The sequence below is a fragment of the Salvia splendens genome, chromosome 15, assembly GCF_004379255.2.
Source record: "Salvia splendens isolate huo1 chromosome 15, SspV2, whole genome shotgun sequence".
NCBI classification, from domain to species: Eukaryota; Viridiplantae; Streptophyta; class Magnoliopsida; order Lamiales; family Lamiaceae; genus Salvia; species Salvia splendens.
Window position 1 is genome coordinate 19446516 of NC_056046.1, and position 22534 is coordinate 19469049.

Sequence of the window (22534 nt, forward strand, 5' to 3'; positions counted from 1 at the left end):
ACTTAAGTAACTATGTTTACAAATGTGAGGGTATACAAATATGTAAACGTGGACCTCTCTTTTCGAGCCTAGGCCAGACCTTCGTGGCCTGTGTCTGAAGCAGCCCGTTGAGCCGAGAGCTACATGCCCGCGTGGCAGTTTATCTCTCTCCAAAGTCTACATTATGCAAACAAGTTAATTAAAGCAATTGAAGTACCAAAAGCTAGCAAACAAGATCAAATAAAAACCTTAGAAGTACTAAAACTACCTGTTTCCTAAGTAGAGGAAAGGGGCCGCAAAACATTTCAAGAGTAATAGAAAAGACTTGCCCAAAAGGGGCAGCCGCATCACCACCATGTACATTTGCAAAACCAACAAATAACATGAATGCGAGTTCTTATCTCCTAGTACACCACCAATTGGTAGTTAGATTTACTGCCGAAGTATAAGAAAAGAGGATTTGATGCAGGAAAAGAACAAGTAATACAACATCTCCAATTCTAACACCACGAGTACCCACCATGTACTACAAACAACAGCCATCAAGTCATCAACAAAAAAACAAGAGGCTGTAGCTTTCAGTTTTGGCCATATCCCCAACCAGATTCCAATATATATGAACCCATAATGCCTCCTTTCAGTTTCACACTTTTTCCTTTCACCACTTCCAATCAATTCCAAAGAGAAACCAAGTGAGAGGGTGAAGCTTTGAGGGGAAGTTGCTGTGAATTTCTTTTAACAACAACAGTGTTATTAAAAAGCAGAGATGGTGGCGCCGTGGCGGATAGCGGTGGCAGTTTCCAGGCTCAACGCCACCGCCACCATGTGATATGGAAGTTTACTCCCTTTTTTGAATGGCGGACGCCATTCACGTAGCGCCGTGGCGGGATATGGCTCTCATGGCGGTCGAGATGTCTTTTGCCTTGTAAAATGAGCCCACTTACCCCACTTATCCTACTATCCAGCCCACAGGACAAGTAACCTAGCCCATTGACCATTATAGACAGTTTTTTATAGGGTTTATGGGAGTTTCTGCCAGAAAGCATAACTCACTCTCTGTTGTGACCGAAGAAAATTCGAAACTACAATCGGCAGTGAAGATCAATTCTTTGACTTCTAGAACATCTATTTTGAATACAAGGTAAGTATTTTACAATTTTGATGGATAATTCCTGTATGCATGTTGAATTGTAGAGTTTCTCGATGAAATTATTTTGACGAGGTGAAATAATGATTGATATTAGTTGAAATTGGTTAATACTTATTGTCTTCCACCATTTAATTAGTGCATCCATACTTATTGTCTTCCACCATTTAATTAGTGTATCCACTAACTTTAGTTTAAGTGCTTCCATTACTAATGTTATTTTATATGTAAACGTGCCACACATATATTAACATGCATGTCTTTATGATGACAGCAGGTGCTTAAATTCCCAAGACTATGTTATTGCTCATATTTAAAAAAATATAAAAATGTATTGATTGGTGCAAGAGATAGTATATGCATTCTATTATGCATGATTTCAAAATAAAATATGCATATTAATTCTCACACTATATTAATAGATGTTTTTGCTCTTTTAATATTCATAATAAAGTTATCCTTTTTCTTTAAACATGCAGTAGTTGGAATTTGCAATAATGTCAACTAGAGGAATCTTCTTCAATGCCGGTTGGTGGCAAAAAAGCTGTGGGCTGGAAATTCTGCACTCAAGTAGAAGCAACGTCTACGAACAAAGTCATGTGCAACTATTGCGGAAAAATTATGAATGATGGAATTACTAGAGGTAAAGAGCATTTAATTGGGAAGATGGGCAAAGTTGATGCATGTACAAAATGTCCGAAAGAGGTTAAAGACAAACTCTGGGAAAGCTATAAAAACAAAGCTAAAGCAAATTCATCAACTATGCTTAGTAATTCGAGAGCTTTCGATCTTTATAGTGATGAAGATGAAGATGAGCCAATAGTTCAACATAAAAAGAATTCTGATTGTTCAAAGAAAGGACCTATTGACTTATTTTTGAATTAACCCGAGACTCCAGCTCAAAAAAAGACTTAAAGAAAAATTGCGGCAGTTAAACATAAGAGAATATGTGGACAAAAAAGAAGTGGCCCGAGTTCACCAGTCCATAGCCCGATTTTGATACCAAGCGGGGTTATCATTCAACTTGGTTAAGTTGCAGAGCTTTGAAGATATGATTCACGACATTGGTGCATTCGGAAAACATTTGCCGAAACCAAGTTTTCATGACATCCGAGTTCCACTTTTGAATAGAGAGTTGGAGTATACTAACACTCTGTTGGAACCTAAGAAGGACGAATGGAAAATGCATGGTTGTAGCATTATGTCGGATGGATGGACAGATCGTAAGCAAAGGACTATAATCAACTTTTTAGTTAATTCACCTTGTGGCACTGTGTTTGTAAAATCTATTGATGTCACCGGCTTTGTGAAGACATGAGAGAAGTTGTTTGAGCTACTTGATTTGCTTGTCGATGAGATCGGTGAAGAACATGTTGTCCAAGTGGTAACGGACAATGGGAGCAATTATGTAGCCGCGGGAAAAATGTTGATGGAAAAGAGAAGACATCTTTACTGGACTCCGTATGCAGCACACTACATTGATCTCATGCTAGAAGATATTGGTAAGATTCATTTGGTTAAGAATACCATTCGAAGGGTTGTAGCTCTTGTGGGCTATATTTATAGCCACACTTTTACCTTGAGTTTGTTGAGAAATTTTACAAAGAAGAAGGAACTGGTGAGGCCAGCTATTACCCGTTTTGCTACCTCCTTTCTTTCATTAGAAAGGATTCACAAGCAAAAAAGACAACCTCAGAAAGATGTTTACTTGCGACGAATGAGTGCAAAACAAGCCGTCTAAGGATGCTAAAGGAAGAGAAGCAACTAAAACAGTCATGATGCCTTCTTTTTGGAGGCACGTGGTATTCATTCTCAAAGTCATGGCTCCCCTTGTACGAGTTCTTCGATTGGTGGATAGTGAAAAGAAACCAGCAATGGGCTACATTTATGAGGCAATGGAGAAGGCGAAAGAAACCATTATGAAATCTTTCAGCAATAATGAACAAAGATATGCAGATATTTTTAAGATCATTGATGATAGATGGAATTGTCAGCTCCTCAGGCTGCTCCATGCAGCTGGGCACATTTTAAATCCGGATATCTTTTATGAAAATAAGAGATTGGAATTTGACCGTGAGGTTACTAATGGATTATATGAATGTGTGGAAAGATTTCTGCCAAATAAAGAAGACCAAGACAAGGCACTTGATGAGATAGTAATGTAGACAACGAGGAAAGGATTTTGCATGTTTCCAAACTTGAAAGCTCCAAAGGATTCTAAAGCCACAATGAACATTTAAGAAAGAATACATGAAGTACGATGTTATAGGTCGTTTTGATGGACCAATGTATTTGTATTACACCCTAGCCTTAAGGGAAACAAATACATAAAAGTAAGTCCGTTAACTTTTTTGCATTCATATTTTACCTTTTATGTTCATTTATACCAATTAAAATTCTATCGGGTTTTAGAGTTAAGGTTCGAGTACCTATTAATATCGCTAGGTCGGTACGGTATATTGTACCGAAAATATTGTATCGTATACCGTACCGAAAATGTTGGTACGAAAAAATCTCATACCGTTACTGTACCGAAAATTTTGATTAACCAAAATTCAGTATAACGAAATTTCGTTATGTATAATATCACTACCGTTACCGTATAGATATTTCGGTACATCGTACCAAACTTCGGTAGACTATAGCGTTATACCGTACCGTTTCGTATACCTTTGTACCAAAAAATATTTTTTAAAAATAGAAAAATATTTTATCTATTTAATCTATTTATTCAATTTTATATATACATATATTAAATACTCCCCCGTCTCACAAGAATATGCACTCTTTTATTTTTAGTCCGTCCCACAAGAATATGCACTTTCTAATTTTGGAAAGTTTTTTCTTTCTAATGAGGTGGGACCCATTCTCCATTAACAATACTTTAATTACTTTTTCTCTCTATATCTCTCCTACTTTACCAATTTATACATTAAAACTCGTGTCGAACCCAGAGTGAATATTCTTTGAGGACAGAGGGAGTATAAGTATACATTATTTCGGTATGAAGGTATATACGATTTTTGATATATACCAAAGATTCGGTATACCGCGGTATACCGATATTTCAGTATAAACCGTATTTTCGGTATACCACGATATAAGAAAATTCTTACTGTTACCGTATCGAAAACTTACGGTACGGTGTTGTACAATACCGAAAATTACGGTATACCAAAAATTCAGTAATTTTTGATATTTTTCGGTTCGATACGATAGATATACCATTTTTTCGGTATTTTACCAACCCCTAGGTTTGATGATAAACGGGAAATAGATAATGTTTGCAATATATAAACTTTGATGTGCTGTTTATAAGAAAACAAATGATAACCAAATTAAACTATGATGAGAAAATGATATCATTATGATGATAAATTTTTTAACCTTATTCACTTGTGATTTAGTAGATGAAAATTTACCATCTTAAATTTTGCATCTTCAATTTTTTTGCTATTTTAATACATATGGAATAGTTTTTTTTATGATAATTTAATGAAGATATAATGGTATCACTTTCCATAAATCTCAATCATCCATATTTGGATCCACTTAATGTAATATGGCTACCGTTGCTTGTCCTGCTAAATTGGCACCAGCCAGAGGAACAAACGTTGTAACTAAAGGTTTTCTATTTAACATATTGTCTACGTTGTGTATCAGTATGGAGTGTACAAATCAATTAATACTCATGCAATTACGTTTCTACCTCTTGCTTTCCCTCTCGAAGGTGCTCTTTTTTGTTTTGGGGCTATTTCATGTTGAACAACAGTGATAGAAGAGGTTATGTGCTATCGACCTCTCAGACCTTCCGAAGGTTTGTTTTATATTGGATTTTGTTCTTTCGCATAGCTTTGAATTTTTCTTCTGCAGTGGACCATAATTTTAATTCGCAAAATTTGTTTAAAGTTGTGCTTTTTGTTTTACCCGAAATTGAATGGTTAATTTAGTTTGTGCCATGGAAGGCATTAGGTCATCTCTAACCATTTTACACTAAACACTCATTTTTGAATAATGTCATATCAAAAATTAATTTTACTCTAACTATTTACACCAAACTCTAGTTTTATACCATCGAGTGTTGTCAACCTCCACACTCTTCAATTGGTAAGACAAGCCATTAGAAATTCTATATTTTTTTAAATTGAGCATGTGATACACCTATTTGACATTGAGATGAGCTTCAGTTCATTTAACGTAACCGGTTCTACTCCTTTTGATACAAACACAATTTGATAGCATTGTGATGTACATTCGTCATGATGTATTGTTACTTCATTGCATTTTCAGGAAATCGTACTCAAATTCACCATAAAGAATAAATCGGATTGGTAGGCATTACAAGTTGCTCATACACTTGCTAGAGGACATTATGCAAAATTATTTTGTTGCACAAATCACTCTATTGCACCTCATCCTCGGTCCTCTAGGGCAATAAAAAATTAAAAGAAGACTACAAAAAATGCTCTCATATAGCATAGTTGGTAGGATACTGATACGAGCATATCTTCGGAAATATCCCCAATATCCTTTTATTTATTTAGTATTGAATTATCACATTTGGTAGGATATTATTGTATCCCTACATATTATAAATATGTGTAGGAAACCTTCATTTTAATTAATCAATAATATCAGAATTATTCTTATTCCTCGCACTTTATTTTTCTGCAATTTTATCTTTTTCCGCTCAACCCTAGTTGGTGGTAGTTTCTCGGTTGCTCGATGGAGATCTCCTCTGCGAACGGACCCTTTATCTGGAGAATCCTCATCGACCCCTCTTTGATACAGAATCCACCGTATCAGATACCTTAATAATCTGATCCGATTGATCGTCATCATAGTCTATCTTTTAGTCACCCTTCATGTTGAATCCAACTTCGCTCCGCTTGAGAATACCAACCAATGACGAGCAAGATTTTTTTCTACACAATGATCTTCGAAATGATATATGGATTGATCTTGATGTCTAAGGATGGTAACTGTTGGTTCATAGCATCATCAAGCTTGCTAAGATATCCGGTTCGAAATTCATTGTCGGACTTCCACCCGTGAGCAGCGAGTTCCTTCAATGTGATCACTAGCATCTCCTCTTCCTGGCCAGTCCAACTTCTTTGAGTTTTCTCGCCATTCACCACACATAAACAACACACAATGAATGAAGGTTGATAGAATTCGGGTATAAAGATTCATTCTTATTGATATCTTTAATGTACAGAGATCATACAACTTATATAGGATACAATCTTACAAAATAAGGTAAACCTAATTTACATTAATGGCATTCTATCTTTGGTAAATATTCTTGCATATCAATCACATATAATCCACCTGATTTCTTTCCTACACTCCCCCTCAAGTTAAGTAACGGGATTCACGATACTCAACTTGCCTAATACGTCTCGGAATGACTTTGAGTTCACAGCTTTCGTCAGAATATCCGTCAATTGATCTTCAGATTTGACATATGGCAGTTCCACCACCTTAGCTTCAATGTTCTCCTTGATGAAGTGTCTGTCTACTTCCACATGTTAGGTTCGATCATGTTGAACCGGGTTTTCGGATATACTAATTGCTGCCTTGTTATCACAAAATAGCCTGCATGGCTATCTTGGGCGCAGGTCCAATTCTGTCATAAGCTTACTTAGCCACAATATCTTTGTCAGCCCACTTTTGATTCCTCGGAATTCTGCCTCTGCACTGGACAGTGCCACCACTTTCTGTTTCTTAATTCTCCACGTTACAAGATTTCCTCCCACGAAGGTAAAATAACCTACAGTTGATCTTCTGTCATTCAGGTTGCCGGCCCAATCAGCATCAGTGAAACCATGAACCTCCATGTGACCATGTTTCTCAAACATAATTCTGTGTTCGGCCGTCCCTTTCAAGTATCGAACTATTCGCAGCACTGTCTCCCAATGCTCTTCCTGAGGTGCATGCATGAATTGGCTCACTACTCCCACTGCATAGGCTATGTCCGGCCTTGTGTGGGATAGATAGATCAGTTTTCTGACTAACCTCTGATATCTCCCCCTATCTGTCTGTCTTGCTTCTTCCTTCAACTGTAGCCCACGATTCTGAATTATGGGGGTTTCCGCTGGCTTGCAATCTATCATCCCAATTTCTGCCAACAAGTCTAATATGTACTTCCTTTGGTTTATGAAGATCCCCCTTTTCGACCGTAGTACCTCTATTCCCATAAAGTACTTGAGTAACCCCAAATCCTTAATCTTAAATTCCTTGAACAAGTTCTTTCTCAACTCGCTAATTTTCTCTTCATCATCCCCTGTAATGATCATGTTGTCTACATATATAATCAGACACGTGATCTTACCATCTTTCTTCTTGAGGAACAGAGTGTGATCTGAATTGCTCTGCTTGTACCCATATTTCTTCATTACTTCTGTGAACCTTCCAAACCATGCCCGTGGGGACTGTTTCAATCCGTAAATTGTCTTCTTCAATTGATAGACTTCACAATTCTGGAATTCTTGAGTAAACCCAGGAGGAGGTTCCATAAAGACCGGCTTCGGCAAGTCTCCATGGAGGAATGCATTAGTCACATCGAACTGATGAAGTGGCCAGTCCTTGTTGGCGGCAATGGAAAACAACACTCTTACAATGTTAATCTTGGCTACCGGAGAGAATGTTTCAGCATAATCTACGCCATACGTCTGAGTATATCCCTTCGCCACGAGTCGGGCTTTGTATCTTTCTATCGTGTCGTCCAGCTTTCTCTTGATTGTGAATACCCATCTGCACCCAACAGTTTTTACCCCTTCAGGTAGTTTGCCCTTTACCCACGTGTTATTCTTCATCAAGGCCTTCATTTCGGTAAACATTGCTTCTCTCCAGTGTTTATGTTTCATTGCTTCTTCGGCCGTTGTTGGGATTTCTTCCTCTTCATACAATGCAGCCGCAAAAGCCATTGCCATTTTAGATAGATTTCCTTGCACGAAGTTCGCCACTCCATATCTGCTTTTCTTCCCTATCTTTTCAGGGGAGTATCTCTTTGGCGGTATCCCCCTTGTACTTCGTTGTGGAAGTATATATCGTCCAGTATCTCCATCGATGCCATTCTTCTCCTCTTGAGGTTCTGTTTCAACTGGGTCAATGGAAATAGGTACAGAAGACCGCTCCGAGTCAGGTATTACCTCGGATATCGTCGGAGGAGGAGCTTGAGGCAGTGGTTGAGTCGGCTCTTGTGGTGAGACTTGCTCGGAGATAGTGACAACTGGTTCTGTTGGATCCTCAATCGAAGAGCTTGACAATGGCACAACCCAACTTAGATAGTCACTAGTACTACCTGGATCACTCTCCTCCTGGCTACTAAGGTGGGTTTGGTAAAAGAATTCGGTTTTCAAAAAGTTACAGTTAATAGTAGTGATGACCTTTTTGGTGTGAGGATCAAAACATCGGTACCCTTTCTGATTTAACCCATACCCCACGAAGACACATTTGGTTGCACATGGGGACAATTTGGTTCTTTCATGTTTCGGGATATGAACGTAAACAGTACAACTGACGATTTTTAGTGAAAGGTTTAGATGATCGGGAATTTTGGCAAGTTTGGACAAGGTATCAAGAGGTGTTTTCATCTGAAGGATTTTTGTGGGGAGTCGGTTCATGAGATAGATAGAAGTGGCAACTGCTTCGGGCCAAAAGAATTTCGGGACTTTGGATTCAATCATCAAGGCTCAGGTCATTTCTAGGATTATTTTGTTCTTTCTTTCAGCTACCCCATTCTGTTCGGGTGTATAGGGACAAGAGGTCTGGTGGATGATACCTTTTTCTGTGCAGAATTGGGTGATGATATTATTCACAAATTCCCTCTCATTATCAGATCTAAGGATTTTAATAGTAGTGTGGAACTGTGTTTGGATAAGCTTGAAAAAAGATGTAAATCTATCAAATACTTCAGACTTGTGTTTCAGAAAATAGACCCACGTCATCCTAGTGCAATCATCAACAAATATCACAAAATATTTAAAACCATTTCCACCCACAATTGAGGCTGGACCCCACACATCAGAATGCACTAAGGACAACATGGAATTCATTCGAGTATTCGTAGGTTTAAAAGACTGTCTGTGGCTCTTGGCCGAAACACAAGTTGCACAAGAAAAATCAGCAGGAATAGAAAGGTTCAGAAAAAGTAGTTTAAAATAACCCGGGGAGGGGTGTCCTAATCTTCGGTGCCTAAGCCAAGTTTCTTGTTTCGTGGATCCGTGAGCCAGCATCGCACTACCATGTTGAGCTATCTCGTCCATGTAGTAGAGTCCTTGCTTCTCAGTGCCACGCCCAAGAATCCTCCTCGTCTGAATATCCTGCAAGATACAAAAGTCAGGGTGCATTAGGAGCGTGCAATTCAATTCATTCGTGACATGACTAATAGACATTAGTCTCTAAGATAAAGTGGGAACATATAGGCAGTTCTTGAGACGAAGAGTGGGAGATATCTCAATAGTTCCCAATCCGACAACTGTAATCAATTCCCCATTGACAGTTCTAATATACTCCCTCCGTCCCGGGCTACTCGCCCCTTTCCTTTTCGGCACGGAGATTAAGGAATGAGTGTATAGGAAAGTAAAAAATGACGGCTGTAGGTGAAAATTTTTACTAAAAATAGAAAGAGTGCAAGTAACTTGGGACGCCCAAAAAGGAAATAAGTGCAAGTAGCTTGGGACGGAGGGAGTAGGATTTATCAACTTCACAACTTAGATCAACAAAATCATTTTTCTCTGGAGTCATAGTGTCGGTTGCCCCACAGTAAAAAATCCATCCTTTCGTATGTGTATCAGTCATATTATCAACATGAAATGCAGCAGAAACTTTTTCTAGTGGTGAGAACGGATTTTTAGAAAAATAATCACATAAAACTGGGGCTGATTTGCAATTTCCATGAAAAGTGGCTCATGCGATATTTAAACTACAGCTGGGGTCATTTTCAGATTTATAAGGATCAGGGGTTCAATGTTGAATTTATGGGGTCTATTCTGTAAAAACTGAGACTTTTGTGGGGGAAAACTTAATTTAGGCAAATAATTAGGGTTTGGTATAAAACCAAACCCTTTACCTCCATTTACACCGCCACCCCTTCCGTCTGATCCTCCCGTCGTTTCTGTGCGTCCGGCGAAATTGCCGGCCCCCCGCACGTTGCCGCCGCCGGGTTGAGCTCCTGAGTTCACCGCCGGTCCCTGTCCACCATTTCCCCCATGAATGCTGGTACCGACTTGCTTCGGTATTCCTTCCTCGTTCACTCCGACAGCCAATTTGGCCTGAGATTGGGGTGCTCTCGCCTTCTGCCGTTCTTCCCACCACTCTGGGTACCCCAACCTCTTAAAGCACGTCTCATACGTGTGTTTTTGCTTACCACAATGTGAGCACCAGAGTTTGGACGTGTCTTGTCGGTTCCCCGGTCGGCCGGTAGCTGCGGGGCGCGGTGGTCCGTGTCGCGGTGATGAGCGTTGGCTCTAGGCGCCAAATACGCTTCCAATTCCCCAGATGATGTATCTCCGGTGTAATTGCCGACGGCTTCGTGGGGATAAGACGATGCCGGTGGCATGATGTTCCGTCGAGCCGCCTCCGTCTTCACCCATCCGTATGCTGCTTCGGCTGATGGGTAGGGGTCCTCCTTGAGGATCTCTCGTTGGATTGAATCATACTCCCGATTCAGTCCGGTCAGGAATTTGAACAACCTCTTCTCATTCGCATGCGTTCTGTACTGATTCACGCCCTTGTCGCAACAAGTGATGGGCTGCTTCTGGCAGCAGTCGATGTTAATCCATAGCCCGTTGATTCTTCGGTAATACGTCTCTAAATCTAGATCCCCTTGTCTAATTGTGATTGCTTTCTCCTCCAGGTCATAGATGAGATACTTATCTACCTTGTTCTCAAATGTGATGGCGAGGCTATCCCATAGCGCTTTGGTCGGCAAGTGGTGGGCGAAGTCGGCAATTATTTCATTCTCGATGTTATCGACGATCCACGAAAACACCACCATATCGTCTTCTTCCCAATCGTCATAACCCTTGCTCCCGGGTTCTGGGGGTTCGTTTCTGATATATGAATAGGCACCTTGGCCTCCGATCTTGACTTTCATAAGTCTTGACCACAATAGGTAGTTTTTCCCATTAAGCTTGAATGCCACGGTGACATTCTTGTTGTTCTTCAGTTTCGTCGCCGGTTGTTCTGGATCGTGTTTGTTGTCTTCTGTGTCTGACATGTTTTTTTTGTTGTTGTAGGTTGGGTATGTTCTGGTTCGGTTTAGGCCGGAAAGGTCGGGATTGGTATACTCCGGCTATGATGAGAATTTTCTGAGCCTAAGAACTTCCTGCTCTGATACCATGATAGAAATCCATGGGTTTCATCCTAAAACCAATTGGTGATAGGAGGAGAGGCCCATGAGACTTATATAATGGATTAAGCTCTTTGTGTACAGCGATGTGGGATATTATTATATTCATTTTTATGTTTCAATTGTCAACACCCTCCCTTAAACCCTTCAAGATGAATCTTGGAGGGATTGAACTTTTTTATGATCGATTGGACAATCGGCCCAATCTTTTTTTTTTCGATCGGTTGGACCACTGGCCCAAATTTTTAGCCCAGTTATACTACTAGGTCAGTCATTTTTTTCGGTTTCAGCCCCAATATACTGCTGGGTCAGTTAAATATGACCCACAGTCGGCGACCCGCTCTGATACCATGATAGAATTCAGGTATAAAGATTCATTCTTATTGACATCTTTAATGTACAAAGATCATACAACTTATATAGGCTACAATCTTACAAAATAAGATAAACCTAATTTACATTAATGACATTCTATCTTTGATAAATATTCTTGCATATCAATGACATATAATCCGCCTGATTTCTTTCCTACAAAGGTCATTTAATAGCAAAAGATTGGGATAAACATTGGTACAAATTAAGAACCTACTTTGTTCACCTACTGACACCATCAAATGCATAAAGTCGGACATGACACTACCCTCAACATTGAGTTAAACAAACAGAACAATGTCAATACCAAGAAATTCAAAAATAAATTTACAAAAGAGGGAACATCTTTTTTGGTCCACGAACTTTGCCAGAGTATCATTTTAGGTCCGTGAACTTTGAAAATATCATTTGAGGTCCACCAACTATAGATTAATATCATTTGAAGTACCTTTTACTATTTCTAAGTTTTTTTGGACGAAAATACCCTCAATACCTTAAAGTGTATATATTTTTAATAAATTTATCATATACTCATATTTTTTATAAATATCTTTACCATATATTTTTAACAAATTTTCTAAATATAATTTGACCTTAAATATTATCACTTAATTTTGTGACATGCAAGTAAAATTGCTTCTTCAATTTTTTATATTAATTTTTTTAAAAATTGAATAAAGAACTTTTCTTTAATAATAAAAAAATTGAATAAAGATCTTTTCTTGCATGTCACAAAATTAAATGATAATATTAAAGGTCAAATTATATTTAGAAAATTTTTAAAAAATATATTGTAAAGATATTTATAAAAAAATATGAGTGTATGATAAATTTATTAAAAATATACACCATTTAAGGTATTGAGGGTATTTTCGTCCAAAAAAACTTGGAAATAGTAAAAAGTACTTCAAATGATATTAACTCATAGTTGGTGGACCTTAAATGATATTTTCAAAGTTCACGGACCTAAAATGATACTTTGGTAAAGTTCGTGGACCAAAAAAGATGTTCCCTCTTTACAAAAAAAAGCATAAGGTAATGAGTTTCAAGACAAAATAATTAACAATTAAATTTACATAAAAAAAATCATGAGTTTGAATAGACAGAGGAAGGGGCACTTAGCACCGTCTGGGAGTTCAGCTAGTTCACCTTCGCAGAAATTTGGAAGAAGGTTGGATTGCTTCTTTTGAAAGGAGAGAGAACACTAATTGTTACTCCCTCGGTCCCTGAAAATTTGTCACACTTTTCCATTTCCGTCCGTCCCACAAATTTTGTCACATTTCACTTTTTACCATTTTTGGTAATGGATCCCACATTTCGCTAATTTTTTCTCACTCACATTTTATTATAAAACTAATACTTTAAAAGTAGGACCCACCACCTACTAACTTTCTCTACCCACTTTTTATTATATTTCTTAATACCCGTGCCGGTCAAACTATGATAAAATTTAAGGGGAGGAAGTACGTATTAAAGAGAGATTAATATGTACCAAAAGCTGCAAAATAACGACAAATATATTTCTTTGAAAGAGGGAAGATGATTATAGTTTGGGGAGGAAGAGAGTAATTTAATTAATTTTATTTTGAATCTTATAAATGACCGTAAATGTCAACAAATTTATGTATTGATATTTTTAATACATTGTGTTGATGAGTTAGTAGAGTTAGCAACTTAAGAAAGTTAGCAATTGATCACAACCCTGTGTAGATGTATAAAGATATCTTTCTTTAAATCAAATTCTGCTAAAACAAATACTAATGATATATATAGAACTAAACACTATATATTTTAGATTTATGTAGTAATAAATGATGTGGAATATAATCCATATTAGATAGAAGGAATTATGTTCTGCTTGTTTTTGAGCTAAAAATATGTTTTTTCTTTAAATGGATGATAATTTGTTGAATCGTGAAGATGGATGTGTACTTTTCCAGTTAAATGAATAGAAGCTTGAATAATTAGAATATGAATCTTTTGTTAGTTAAAATGAGTTCTGAATGGCAGTCCCATTTCATTTGTTAGCACTTAGCACCTTTGGAATGATTAACTAATAACAGTATTTCAAAGGGGCAAAGATATATTAAAATAGTATATTATCTATTTATCATCCCTGAAAAGCGAAATATATCTTTCTAAAATTAATAAATTCCAAAGAGAAAAAGGTATTCCTGTCTACTGTCTACTGTAATGTAATACTCCCTCCGTCCCAAGATAAGTGACTCCCATTCTTTTTTGGGACGTCCCAAGATAAGTGAGTCATTTCCTTTTTTTTGGTATTCCCTCTCTTACTTTTTCCCTCTACTTTATTACCTATCTTACTTTATTCATTTTCCACTTTACTAACAAAACTCCATTTCCTTAAATCCCGAGCTGAAAAGTTTGTGCTCACTTATCTTAGGACGGAGGGAGTAGTACTATATAAAGTTAAACAATATACTAGTATTTAACAAACAATATAAAATGGTAAACAATATTTAAAACATAATTAGCTCAAAATACTTGGCTTTGGGAGCAGAAGAAAGTGAATTACGAGAGGAGTGGGGTGAGTTAATTTGGCGCTTGTTGTCTTTTTAATAAGGAAATTGGGTTTTTTTGGAGCAGAAGTAAATTTATTTCATCAGTGTTTGTTGTTGAGACTTTGTTAAGATTTTGTGGTGTTTATTTCTCCCGCCAAGAAAAATTGTTGTTTTTTTTAATTTACCTTTGATTCAATGAAGATGTAAAAATACATCCTTAAAATGAAAAAAATATAATACCAACGTACGTACCTCACTCCTTGAAGAATGTTTTTTTTATAAAAAATGGTAAAAATGACGGTTATTATATTTTATCAGATAACTTCTTCATTTATCTTTCTCGTTTAGAGATACTCTAGTGGAATCTTGAACAAGGGAATGAATGTTTTGTTAGTTACAATGACTCCATCTCACTTCATTTTCACAAACAAGTACATTCCTTGAGTTTCAAATGAGGTGCTCTTGCAGAAGAAGGCCCCAATGTGTTTGACTATTTGTCGAAGTAGAAAAATGAACCTCTCATTTCCGGTTTCCCTATTGTCCCTTCACCTATTTGTTCAACTTCATTTGGCTAGTTGTTTGAGATTAATAAAATGTGTCTTGTTTATACCTACTGGTTCTCCCACGTCTCCAAAAATAATTTATTTTTATCATTTTAGTCTTTCATTTCGTTTATAATAAGTCCACTTCTATTTTTGGCTATTTTCATTCTAATGAGGCGGACTGACAACACTTTAATTATTTTTCTTATATTATTAATTTACTTTAATTATCTCTCTTATATTATTAATTTAGTATTAAAACTCGTTACATTTTCGCATTATGTATTGTTAAGGGACGAAAGGATTAACATTCACTTAAGGGACGAAAGGATTAACATTCACTTAAACAATTATACAATAGAAAATGGAAAAAAAGTTACTACGTTGAGGTCTAAAAGATGGGAAATAAATTGGATTTTAACTCCCAACATTTTTGTGTCTAATCCGTTTCGTTGTTAGATTTATGATTTATAAAATAAGAATTACAGTTAGTAGCTTCTAATTAACATTTATTTACTATTAAAACTTAAAAAATTACTTTGCCGTCTCAAAACATATACTAATTTTTTTTACCCATAAAAATATCACATTTCTAGTTTTGAATAAAAGTAAACTACCATTAATACATTTAACTATATTTTCTCTCTTCATTATTAATTAAATTATATTTTTATTTTTCTATTAATGTACTATTTAACTTGTTTTCTCTTTATTTATTATTCTACTCCCCCTGTCTCATAATAATTGTCACTCTTTTCCATTTCAGTACGTCCCACCACAATTGTCACACTTCATTTTTACCATAATTGGTAAGTAGGTCTCACATTCCACTAACTCACTTCACTCACATTTTATTATAAAATCAATATAAAAAAGTGGGTCTCATATTCCACTAACCTTTCCAATTAACTTTTTCTTTACATTTCTTAAAACCCGTGCCCACAATAAAATTAACCATTATTGAGTATCAAACAATATTTTGTGAAATCTTGTGAAAACTGATAATATGTATGTTGGGAGAATGTGGGAATATAATAATAAATATAATTATAATTATTAACTTAAAAAATTAGCACTACTCTACAAGTTAAATAAATAATTAATTAAATTAAAGCATAATAATTTTAAATTGAAGAAAGAGCAAACGACACACGTGAGATTTGACTATTGATGGAGGAATATATAAATACAACTCCATTTCAAAAGTTGATAAATTTTTTGATGCCACCTACCCCATTTCTCATCACAAGATTCTCAACTACAACCATCGTCTCATTTTCTGGTAGGTAACACATTATTTTACACTCTTATTTTCATCCCTTCTTCAATTCATTCACATTTATCTATTGTTTCTATTCATTCACTGCTATTTCAAGGAAAATTGGTAGGTGGCCTCTGTCTATTTTCGATTTCTGATGTAGTTTGTCATATGGGTTTTTTGTGTGAATGTATTGAAATTGGATAATATGATGCTAAAGGCTGGACCTTTTTTGGGGGTTTTAGGTTATTTATTACTATTAAGGTGAGATTTCAGATTGAAGTTTATGTCATTTGCAGAAGATCATCTGAAACTTTGTTTTTTTAGGATTGAAGTTTATTTCATTTCGATTATATGAAGAGTTATGGTTTATTTTGCACGAATTTCTTGAAATTGGATGCTAGGGATTGGATTATTTTAGGATTTTTAGTTTAGGTATTTATATTAAGGTGATATTTCTGATTAAAGTTTATGTCATTTGCAGAATATCAGCTGAAATTTTGTTTTCTAGGATTGAGCTTTTTATCATTTGAAGAATAGCTCAAATTTCGTTAGTGGCTTCATTTTCTTGGGACTGTGATTTTGTTGTTTTGGGAGAGGTAGGGATAGATCATGGAGGCTAGAGTTTCATCAGGCTTGCAATTACCCAATTGGGTAAGCACGGAAAAGATTGCAAGAAAGCCGGCTGGTTCGTTGCAGCTCTTCCGAAAGTATGGGGGGCAACGGCTGTATCATATGCCAGTTACTCGTTGTGCACGTGTTAAAGAACGATTCCATGGATTTATGACTTTGAAGGTCTCGTGTGTTTCTGAAAACCATAAAGGTAGGTAGAAGTTTGCTCTCTGATGGTTTACATTTCTGCTGATTCGTGTGGATACTGGATATGTATTGGTGGTTTTATTATGGGTTTAAGTGTAGAACTTAACTCTTTCATGCCAAGATATTGTTATGATTTATTCAAGTATCTAATTAATAAAATTGTGATAACCGCTGATGGGTGTTCCCATTCGAACAACAAGAACCTAACGCCTTGGAAGTTCTGTTTAGCAACTTTTTAAATTTGAAATTCATTGCACGACACCCCACTACAGGACTTTTCTGTATCCTTTTCTTCCGAACATAGATTACCTTTTTCGTACTAGTAAATGGCCCGGAAAAATGTTGAATTCATCCAAACCATTGATTACAGATACGCATTGTTGAATCTGGGAAGAAGTATATTTGACTTATCATTCTATATATCCTATCTCTCCATGTGTGCATATGTGTATAATATCCTCACTAGTCTCTCTCCATTGTTGGAGTGCTCATTTGACATTTCATAAGAAGTTCAGTGTCTTTTTCCATCGTTTAAATTATAAAAAGAAACAAAGAAATTAATTTCTGAATCCCTCATGCATTGACTGCGCACTAAAATCTTACAGTGTTCTCTGTTTTTAGCTTCGGTGCTGGAATCTGAAAGTTCTCCAGCTTTCCTTGATGAATCAGAAATCATAAAGGCAAGGTCTTGCATTTCATTTACTAATGTCTGAATGCACGAAACCACTTTAGTGGAAAACCACTGCCTTGAGCTGTATGCAAATAGATTAAGCTTTGAAAATGTGGCGTTTTCTCGATACTTGGAACTTGAATTGGATATTGCTATGCAGAGTAAAGCCGAAGAGGTTGAACCAAATCTAGATGGACGTTCATTATATCTTGTTGGTCGGTAAACACATCAGATACTTGACAAAAATATTTCAGCTTCTTTAGTTCATTTGCATTTGCATTTCTATTGAATTTTTTTCTATGTTACAGGAATGATGGGATCTGGGAAAACAACGGTGGGCAAGGTTTTGTCAGAAGCCCTTCGATATTCCTTTCTTGACTGGTTAGCTCCTGTTGTCAGTTCCAAAAAGAAAGGACACACACACACACAAACAGACACAGCATAGGAAACAATCATTTGTTTCTTGTCTTTTTCGGAAACCCATACTGCAAATCATGCCATACTTAATTCTGAACTTCAGTATTATTACTGTTTCAGTGATGCACTGATAGAGGATGGTGTTGGTGGACGTACTGTGGCCGATATATTCAAGATACACGGGGAGAGCTTCTTTAGAGATAATGAGGTTAGCCAACACTAAACCATTACTTTTTTCTACTATAAATTGGGTTGTTTCCAGGTCCTCATACAATAAAAGACTCGAGATTTTGTTTATTGTCTTCTTTCAACACTTGATAATGCATCTATACATTTCCCTGAGAGTGCTCTCTCGTCTTGTGAATACACACATACAAACACACGAGTTAAGGGCTAAAATCTTGTCCATTCTCACTAACTAATGGTCAAAATTTTGATTTTTAGACTGAAGTGCTGAAGAAGTTGTCTTCGATGCATCAATTAGTCGTTTCAACAGGCGGAGGTGCAGTTGTACGCCTAGTCAATTGGTAATAATACGTGAAGCTCTAGATTTTTTTAATTCTTGGATATGGTCCGTAATGTTAAATAGTCTTTGCTTCTGCATGCTAGGAGACACATGAGAAAGGGTATCAGCATTTGGCTGGACGTGCCTTTGGAAGCCTTAGCTCGAAGAATTGTAGCTGTTGGAACTGGTTCTCGTCCCCTGTTAAATCATGGAGATGGAGATCCTTACACTAAGGTAGGGTATCACTTTTGTCGATATCATAGAAAGGGGTCAATAACTGAAACTTGTCACAATCCACTCATGATTTCGTGTAGACCATGAAGCGATTATCTACCCTTTTCAAACAGAGGGGTGAAGCGTATGCCAATGCTGATGTGAGAGTCTCTCTTGAAAGTAAGCTCTCATTCCACAGTTCTCGTTTGATATTTCACGCTCCACAAAATGTGCCAGATTTTTGACAACGTATGTGTTCTAAACAGACATGGCGGCCAAACTTGGATATGAAGATGTATCCGACATTTCTCCAACTGCAATTGCCATCGAGGTCTGCCCCCCTTCTTCCTCTACTATATTCGCCCCGGCTTTATCTTGCTTGTTTGATAAACATGGCTAACATGAAGCGATGCTCGTTTACAGGCGCTTATACAAATCGAGCATTTCTTGACGGAATAAGCAAGAAGTTATCATCTTTGAATGTTGTATATTATTATGTGAGGCAAATGTTGTGTTGATTTTTCAGCTGCTAGACATGGCATGAATAAATGGGGGAGACCTTGGGCTCCATCAAGTAGGGTTTTGCTCATGTTTGTTGTAGTGAATTTTAACTTGATATTGTTTTCCCTTTGTAATTCTTATTAACTTGTATTTTCATTAAATTTTGCAGAATTCTGATCTCAATATGTCAGTAACTTTTCATGCAAATACTGCAACAGAATAACTATTCGCAGAATATGAGCAATAACTAAAATTCATTCTTTTCAAATTTATACATCAAGAAATATGCTGGTGTGAAATACCTTTAATAAACACAACAAAAATTGGAAACTTTTATTGCATCAAGATGTTGAGGTTTTACTTCTTAGTCACTAACCTGTATCAAATCATACAAGATATCGGTACGATAAGGTAACACAGACATTACCAAACTCAGATTGTCTATTGCTTTGTTTACTTTTACTGCTTTAGTTAGTCTTTTTAGAATTAGAAAAACCCCATTCCGTTGTCTAGATAGTGAACAATTATAATTCGAGGTACTCAAGTGCTAATTAGTCCTTGTGGATACGATACTCTAGCTAGTCTTTACTACGATAGCTTCGTACACTTGCGAAATTTTACTTGCACAAATTTAGGCGAGTCAAGTAGCAACAATCAAAAGTACTATCTATGTAAAAGGTTGTGATCTTACGTCCGACAACTACCATCGCTTCATATAATGTTATTGGATCTCAATGGAGTATGATGTTACTCCTTCCGTCGGAAAGATGACTTCTCCTTGGACGGCATGAGATTTTATGTAACTTTATTTTGTATGTTAAGTGGAAAAAGTAAAATAAGAGAGATGGAATAAAGTAGACATAAAAGAGTTTTCATTTATAGTAATGGATCATCTTAGTTAGGACAAACCAAAAGAAAATTGAGTTATCTTCAGTGGGACGGAGTGAGTATTATATACATTTGTGATTTATAAACTCCGTATGATGTTATTGTTTCTCAATTCAGTTAATTAACTGACAATTTTAAATTAGTCCAAAGAAAATAAAATGGATTGTGCATCGCACGAGGGTTAGTACTTGTGATTATAAATGATGCTCGGGTTTTGTACTCGTGATTATAAAATGATGCTCGGGGTTACTGCCATAAACTTATGTATATCCGTTATTAACAAAATCCCTCATATCGATTCCTTTTACTAATGATCGTCTTTCATTTTCGTGCAATTTTCCAATTTATTAGTATAATAAAGTACGCCTATCTTTGCAATGTAGCACCGAATGTCAATCGGGTCGGCCCATCGGGTTTCGGGCCGGCCCTACTCGGGTTGCGGGTCAATCGGGTGCGGGCTAATCGGGTTGTGAATTTTTTCGGGTTGTAAAAGTTCAACCCTAACCCTAAAAGCTCGGGTTTCGGGCTAGCCCAGCGGGTTAATCGGGTTGCTACCGATAAGATTTACATGCAATCAATCCAATAAAAAACGATGAAAATTAGTTATATTAATAAAATGTAAAATATTTAATTATGATACATTTGAGATATATGGTCAAACTCAATCATAAACATGATCAAATACTAATATTTGAGATATTTCGAGAAATTTTAATGCATGTTGTAGAAATTTAAATATTTTTTAAGTGAATTTGAAGTTTTTAATTTATTTATCAATTATTATATTAATAAAAATTCAATATATAATTTGTATATTTAATATAAAATTGAAAGTTATTTTTTTAGTTATCTATATTATAAAATTAATCAATAAAATGTCGAATTATGAGTAAAAAATAGAATAATAGAAATTTTATCGGGTTTTCGGGCCAGCCCATCGGGTTTTCGGGTCTAGCCCTAACGGGTCGCGGGTTAATCGGGTGCGGGCTAATCGGGTTTTAATTTTATCGGGCTAGAAATTTTCAGCCCTAACCCTATAAATTTGGCGGGCTATTCGGGTCAGCCCACGGGTTGCGGGCTACATTGACATCCCTTAGCACGTATGTAGAAGGTCGTAGTTGATGAAAATGTACAAACCTATCTTTGCAATAGTGGAATCAGGTTTCTTTTGCACCTCCTCGAATAATCAAGTGCAATGACGCAATTCCAGCACGTTGACAATGATGCTGGAATGCAACAAAAGTTGATTGTTTGGAAATAACTTGAAATTTGCATGTGGCTTGCAAAATTAACCGAAGAATTGTCGGACACCAAGTTCCAAGCTTGCATTCTCAAGAACATCCAAAATGTTTGTCTTTGTCCATCGTGACTTTGATGGATATTTCGATTGCACTAACCAACATTGCAAATGATGAGGCTAACCAGCTATAGGCTAGTGTTGCACGATCATTGAGGGCTTGGCTTGTCCCATGTAAAGCTCGTTGTGAAAACACAAAACAAAATCAAAGGGTTGAAAAGTATCACAAATACACCAAATGTGGTTTGGGTTAAAGTTGAAGCATGCTTGATATGGAATTGATTACAACGATCTTGATAACATGAGCGTGAGAGGTGCAACACACATGAAAACGTTGCAAAAGTTCTCCGATGTTTCAGAAAAGATTGTGAGATGATTTATAGCTGATGCAACACATGAGATGTTCTGATGCAAAGCCCTCTTAACTGGTATGTTGGTGTCATATGTTAACTCAATGTACAAGATTGCTTAGACGATGTTGACAGGGATGACAAATGGCGAGAGTATATCCATCATAGTAGCAGTAGCAGATATAATAGCAGCATGGCTCACCAATCTATTGCGGGTCATAACACTCGGGTGTCACAAAAACAACTTCATGAAATAGGTGAAAGTGTGAAGCGAGCAATGATTCTTCTCCATGAGAGTAAAGATATTCTTGAAATTCTGCAAGTAGGAGCTTCCACGTTAAGATGTTGGTAAAGTTGGTAATATTTATGAGTGGAGGGCATTCATAGCAATGGCACTATATATTGAAAATCCTTTTGCATCTCCTTCAACATCAAGTGACAATGCAACAACAATATATATCAACTCTGTAACACCTCCTTTCATATTAATAATACTGAATAAGTGGTGTTTGCGAAACAATATCAATTATGTAACTTTGCAAATATATCAACTCTGTAACATTGCACAAATATCAACTCTATAACTTGAAATTCGCACAGTGTCAGCGAAACCAACCGAGAAATTGTCGGACATTGTTTAAGAAGCAAAACCGTTATTTTAGTTATTTTTCAAACTTATTTCAAATTTTTTCCGTAT

General features: G+C 36.5%; 1 protein-coding gene across 4 annotated transcripts; it reads left to right on the plus strand.

Moving 5' to 3' along the window:
- The first annotated feature begins 16141 nt into the window (after window positions 1-16141).
- Window positions 16142-19485, plus strand: LOC121769051 (shikimate kinase, chloroplastic-like). Of its 4 annotated transcripts, none has more exons than XM_042165712.1 (11): window positions 16142-16201; window positions 16662-17000; window positions 17618-17676; window positions 17827-17881; window positions 17975-18047; window positions 18204-18291; window positions 18528-18610; window positions 18693-18822; window positions 18903-18981; window positions 19068-19132; window positions 19225-19485. In XM_042165712.1, exons 2-11 carry the CDS (start codon window positions 16790-16792, stop codon window positions 19258-19260), a joined length of 879 nt encoding a protein of 292 aa, XP_042021646.1. In that variant the 5' UTR covers window positions 16142-16201; window positions 16662-16789; the 3' UTR covers window positions 19261-19485. The 4 variants fall into 4 exon arrangements, with proteins under 4 accessions (XP_042021646.1, XP_042021648.1, XP_042021647.1 ...); XM_042165714.1 differs by having other exon boundaries at window positions 16166-16205; XM_042165713.1 differs by lacking the exon at window positions 16142-16201 and adding an exon at window positions 16212-16303.
- Window positions 19486-22534: the final 3049 nt, after the last annotated feature.

Excerpts from the sequence above, each read along its gene's own strand:
- LOC121769051 (XM_042165712.1), top strand. The coding sequence starts at position 16,790 with ATGGAGGCTAGAGTTTCATCAGGCTTGCAATTACCCAATTGGGTAAGC. Across the intron at positions 18,048-18,203 it reads CGATATTCCTTTCTTGACTG|TGATGCACTGATAGAGGATG; the intron begins GTTAGCTCCTGT and ends TTACTGTTTCAG. Across the intron at positions 18,611-18,692 it reads GTTGTACGCCTAGTCAATTG|GAGACACATGAGAAAGGGTA; the intron begins GTAATAATACGT and ends TCTGCATGCTAG.